Raw genomic sequence first — 6,039 nt, 5'->3', positions numbered from 1 at the left:
GTGAGTCTGTTCTGATCTGGCCAGCCCCCACTTGCCAGCACAAATCCTCAGGTGTGGCCTGGAAGTCCCAGACCAAGGCACCCCAAATACTCCAGGTTATTTCTCTGGAGCGCCGGACAAAGGCCACCTGACAAACTAGTCCTTTACTTCACAGACGCATCAGTTTGTTAAAACATTGTTTTCATATAACACTCCACTCAAATTTTATTCAGTGCCTACATTTTTTCAGGCCCTATACTTTTCCACAAGGAGATGAAAAGATAATCCTAGCTCTGTTTTACTTTGCATTTATATAAATAATCTTAGTTTTAGAGGTTTCTAGTCCAGCCGCAGAAACCCTGGTGGCATAGTGGTTAAGTGCTATGGCTGCTAACCAAAGGGTCAGCAGTTTGAATCCGCCAGGTGCTCCTTGGAAACTCCATGGGCAGTTCTGCTCTGTCCTATAGAGTTGCTATGAGTCGGAATCGACTGAACAGCAACGGGTTTGGTTTTGGTTTAGTCCAGCCCCTGACATAACTCAAAGAATCCTTGTTTAGGCTGGGGACCATGATCTTGGGGAACATCTAGCTCAATTGGCCTAACACAGTTTATAAAGAAAATGTTCTACATCCTACTTTGGTGAGCAGTGTCTGGGGTCTTAAAAGCTTGTGAGCGTCCATCTAAGATACTCCACTGGTCTCACCCCATCTGGAGCATGAAGAATGAAGAAAACCAAAGACACAAGGGAAAGATTAGTCCAAAGGACTAATGGACCACAACTACCATAGCCTCCACCAGACAGAGTCCAGCACACCTAGATAGTGCCCTGCTACCACCACCAACTGCTCTGACAGGGATCACAATAGAGGGTCCTGGACAGAGCTAGGGAAATGTAGAACAAAATTTTAACACACACACAAGAAAAACCAGATTTACAGTCTGACAGAGACTAGAGAAACCTTGAAAGTATGGCCCCAGACATCCTTTTAACTCAGTACTGAAATCACTCCTGAGGTTCACCCTTCAGCCAAAGATTAGACAGGCCCATAAAACAAAAGGAGACTAAATGGGCACACCATCTCAGGGGCAAGGACGAGAAGGCAGAAGGGGACGGGAAAGCTGGTCATGGGGAACCCAAGGTGGAGGAGAGTGTTGACACTTTGTGGGGTTGGCAACCAGTCATAATACGTGTATTAATTGTTTAATGAGAAACTAGTTTGTTCTGTAACCCTTCACCTAAAGTATAAAATAATAATAATAATAATAATAATCTGCCAACCTTTTGGTTAGCAGCTAAGTGCTTAACTACTGTGCACCCAGGGCTTCACTGTGCCACTCTTTCAAAATTTTTAAGAAGAATCCCCGTTTACCTTCCCCTGGGAGCTGGCCCTGGAGGTGGCCCCCGTGGGGACTGGACTGCTGGCTTCCACAGAGCGCTTCCCTCTGGTACTTGCAAGCCTGCCTCCCCGTCGTTCCCCCCACCCCCCCCCCCGGTTCTATTCTTCGGAGATCCGCTTCCTAGCTACAGTTAGTTGTTTTTTTTTTTTTTTAATAAAAGTTTTTATTTTGGAATGGCTTTTTTTTTTTAGATTTACAAAAAAGTTGTGAAGCTGGTACGGAGATTACCCACATCAGCCACACCAGTTCCCCCCGTTACTAACGTTCTACATTAATGTGGCATGTTTGTCACAGTCAATAAATCAGTATCGATGCATTGTTATTAACTAAAGTCCACAGTTCATCCAGATTGCCTTGCTTTCGCCAAGGCCCCTTTTCCGTTCCAGGGTCCCATCCAGGGTACCACACTATGTTTAGCCATCATGTCTCTTTAGGGCGCCTCTTGGTTGTGACAAGTTTTTCAAACTTTTTTTTTTCCTCCTACAATTAGTTTTCAATCCAGCATAGGAATTATCTGTGCTTGACACTAAATAGCCATTCAAGTAATACTTATTTTTGGAAAATCAATGAGACTGGCACTACACTAGTGCATTAATCCTACAACTTCAGTGAGCACCAGGCAGGGGCCCGGCACCGTGCTGGCTCCCGGGGAGGGTTGTGAGCCAGCACTCCCCACCTTCTACGGCTTTTTGTCTTCCTGGAGTTACAAGTGACTACCTTAACAATCAAAGCAAGGAATCCAGGGCTGGGAGCACAAAGGAGACCAGTAAGACTTGCTGTACAGAGAAGGTTTAGGGTCTGTGAACTCTCCCTTTGAAGACACCATTTGTGAATGGGTTGCTAACTCATGAGTAAGAGCTTTTCTCTGCTTTAATTAGGAAGAACCCATTGTAAGGCAGTCAGCAGAAGGTTGACTGATGGCACCATGTCCAGCATGAAGTAATATCATTTGCGAGGACACTGGTAACTGTCCACATGCTCATTTACTCAGGACAGATTTGCTCTGCAGCTTAGAGCAACACCACCCTTCTCAAACTCCTTTTTATCTTTGTGCTCTGAGAAATCTACTTGTCATTGGGTTCAAGACTGGTGGAAGGATCTCTTGGTTGGATCTGGGTAATTGCCGATGGGTCAAATCAGCTGAAAACACCCACTCTCCCTAGGGGGAGCCAAAGGAGTCAAGGACGGTAGTATGATGCAAGCCACAGGCCTGGCAAGTCACAGTGTCTGTGCCAATGTCACTTGGAAGCCTCCCACCCATGAAAGAATGCTGGGGGCACATACAGCTTTTAGTTCGAGGCACGAAGAAAGCAAAGTCCCATTTATTTCCCAGTGATCTAATTTCACTTTGGTCTTGAAGAACAGGTAAAGAACAAAATTGCAGATGACAAGAATGGAAGCATGAAGTCAAAGCTCCCCCTACCCATGGTTACATTCGCGTGTAATATTATCAATAATATTATCAAAAATAGTGTATTCAAGCTGCAGAAGTTAGAAAAGGAATTCTAATCAGCTTTATTGGCTTCAAGTGGAAAACACTTTAGAAAATAAGACCATGTCACCAGAAGACACTCTCACGAAGTCTATAAACACTGTTGGACCAACTGCAGCATCTGCCCAGAGACCATCCTTCTTATGGTCCAGTGAAGTTTACCAATGGGGGCATACTTCTAACCCTAAATCTGCACCTCTCAAAATTCAGTCTAAGGTTTAGAGGAAATGAAACCAAGCTCTTAGCTGCAGCAGCATCAAGGAAAACAGAAAATGTTAATCACTGATTCTGATTAAGAGGAGACCTAGTATGTATTTCTCACGAGGCGTAACAGACACTCAAGTATATCCCAGTAACATATGCATAGTGAAGGTCCTGTTGTCAAGATTTGAAAATATCTTGCTGGGAAAAAAGATTTATGGACATCAGCAGGCACCCCCTCCATATACTTGGCAAAATATACACTACACAATCATTTTGTTCTCACTGGAAAACCAGACTGCACTTTTCAGTACACGTAGCCATTTCTTCAGAGGGTCCCACAGGCCGTCTCAGTACAGGTGAAGTCTGCTGTAGAGCCTGAGACACACCGTAATGGTGAGCAGTCCCCCTTCTGCGGATGGGGGCAGCCAAAGGACAGCAGTGGCTTCTCCTACTTATCATCTGCTCCCTGGATATTTTCAGGGCCCCACCAGCTGATGCTGATTACATACACAACACTTTACATAACTTTGGGAATAAGGGAACCAGTGAGCATCTCAGGCAGTGACTCAGGACTACAAAATAAGAAGTTCAAAGCAAGTTTAATAGCTTTAATGCACAATTTAATTTAAAGGCATTTGTTTTATACCCACCCATCTGCTCAACTTTGAAACTTTCCTCCACGTGGTAGAGTAGCAGTACTCCTTAATTCTGGGTCGCTGGAACTAGGGAACTGCTCAAATATAAAGGGCACTCGGGTACACGAAACCAACCCCGTTGTTTGTTTCTCTGGACCCACTTTGCTCAACCCCATACAAAACTGTTTGCTAACCCAATTCTGTGCTCAGCACTCATTTGGACGTGAGAAATTATGATACAAACGTGTCCCACCCCAAATTCCACAGGACTGACAGCATTTGGAGACTCAAAGTTCACGGAGATTAAGTTGTGCGACATTGAAAACACCAGGCCAGCTCCTCTCCTCCACTGTCTCAAGAGGGGAGAAAGGCCTTGGCCTCCCTGATTTTCTGCTTCACCCCCCTGCAGGACAAAGCCAGCCCGGCGTGGTGGCGCTTGAGGGATTCCAGGCGCTGGTTGAGCAGCTCCGTCTTTTCCACCTTTTCTTCCATGTCCTGGAGGAGCAGCTCCTTGCCCAGAAGCCCGCACTTCTGATTCAGCCTGATGTTGTCCATCCGCAGGCTGTCGCGGGCTTGCTTGGTCTTGGTCAGGATGTCTCTCTTCTGGGCCACGCGTGCCTCCATTTCCAAAACCTGGGACTTCTTACACATGTTCTCCATTTCCACGAAGTGTAGCTTCTCCTTCACGTGGGTTATGATCTGCACGTTGTTGATCACCTTGTTACGCAGCTTTAGAAGTTCCTCGTTGCGCTCCTCGACCTTCTCATTGAAGGTCTGGTTCTCAATCTTCAGCTGTTCGAAATCGATGAGGAGCAAGCCCTCGGTCAGGTCTCCCTGGGTCCTCATCCTGGTTTCAAAGTGCGCCAAGCTCTGCTTCAGCTGCACGTTCTCCAGCCTCACGGCGCTCATCTCCTTCTCCTTCCTGTCCTCCAGGGCCTGGATCTGCTCCACCTCCCGCAGGGCGGCCTGGCGCCCGCCTCGCAGCCGGCAGCTGCCCATGGCCTGCAGGACCACCTGCTTCTTCAGGGCCTGGAAGGCGCGCCACGCCTTCTCCACCCTGGCGACCTTCTCCTGGCACTGCTTCTTCAGCTGGATCAGCTCCTGACGGAACCAGTCCAGGTCGTCGGCCTGCTGCTTCTTCAGCTCCTCCAGCGCGGCCAGGTAGCGCAGATACACCTGCTCCTTCTCGGGGGCCTCGGGCTCGGGGGCCTTGTCGGGCGCCTCGGCCGCGTCGAGGCCCTTCTTCCTGCGCAGCGCGTCGTGGATCTTGTGCTGCAGGTGCACGTTGTGGCGCTGGTAGCGGCTGCGCTCCACCAGCAGGGCGCGGTACTGCTCCAGGAGCTCGGCGCGCAGCTTCTGCTCCTGCTGCTTCCGCACCTCCTCGCTCCACTCGCCCTCCCGGCCCGCGCCCCCGCGCAGCTCCTCGGCGCTCCTCGCCCGGCTCCCCTCCGGGCTGCGGCCCTCGCTGGCCTCGCGCTCGTCCCCGCTGGCGACCTCGGGCGGCTGGGCGGCCGCGGGCTCCTCCTCGCCGGCAGGCGGCGGCGAGAGCCGGGGCGCGGCCGGGGCCTCCGCCGCCTCCTCCCGCGGCCCCTCGGAGCCGGCCTCGGAGACCGGCCTGGACGGCTGCTCCCCGGGCTCGGCGTCGTCCGGCGCGGCCTCGGGCTCCGCGGGAGCTCCCGGCTCCTCGGGCGCCGCCTCGGCCGCGGCCCCGCCGTCCGCCGGCCCTTCCGCGGCCTCGGGCTCCGCCGCGGCGCCGTCCCCGACCGCAGCCTCAGCCGTCTCGGGCTCGGCGGGCTCGGCGGGCTCGGCGGGCTCGGCCGGCGTCTGGGGGCTCAGGCTCTGCAGGCCCCCGGCGTCCCCGGCGTCGTCCGCCATCTCCAACCCACTGCCGGCGGCTCGGTTTCCAGGGGCAACCGCCGGCGCCCGCCGCGGGCCCGTCGATTGGCCAGGAGTCGGCCCGGCGCCCCGCCCCCTCGGCCCGCCTCCCGGTGCGATTCGGCCAATGGGAGGCCGCGAGAGAACGACGGCCAGGTCCGACTGGAGGAGGGCGCCGTCTCGCCCCGCGGGGGGCGTGGCGCCTCCGCCTCACTTCCGCCCCGCCCGTTCGCAGCCCGGGCCTGGGCGGGGCGTCGGGCGTTGGCGGCACCAGGCGGCGACGGCAGCGCGGGCAGTGCGCAGGCGCGGCGGGGTCGGGGCGCGCGAGCGCCTGCGCGGTGCGGCGCGGCGGCGGCGGCGGCCGATGGCGCCTGCGCGCTGAGGAGCGGCTGGGCGCGGCGGCGGCGGCGGCGGCGGCGGCGGCGGCGGCGGCGGCGGCGGCGGCGGCGGCGGCGG

The 6,039-nt window shown here is 53.8% G+C and overlaps 1 protein-coding gene across 1 annotated transcript; it reads right to left on the bottom strand.

Moving 5' to 3' along the window:
* Nucleotides 1-1,566: 1,566 nt before the first annotated feature.
* On the bottom strand, nt 1,567-5,583 carry CFAP184 (cilia and flagella associated protein 184). Its single transcript, XM_064286333.1, has one exon. The coding sequence runs from the start codon at nt 5,581-5,583 to the stop codon at nt 4,063-4,065; it is 1,521 nt and encodes a 506-aa protein (XP_064142403.1). The 3' UTR covers nt 1,567-4,062.
* Between the last annotated feature and the right edge of the window lie 456 nt (nt 5,584-6,039).

Source organism: Loxodonta africana, chromosome 5 (assembly GCF_030014295.1).
Source record: "Loxodonta africana isolate mLoxAfr1 chromosome 5, mLoxAfr1.hap2, whole genome shotgun sequence".
NCBI classification, from domain to species: Eukaryota; Metazoa; Chordata; class Mammalia; order Proboscidea; family Elephantidae; genus Loxodonta; species Loxodonta africana.
The sequence above is the reverse complement of the archived record's forward strand: the minus strand, read 5'-3'. Positions and strand labels throughout refer to the sequence as shown.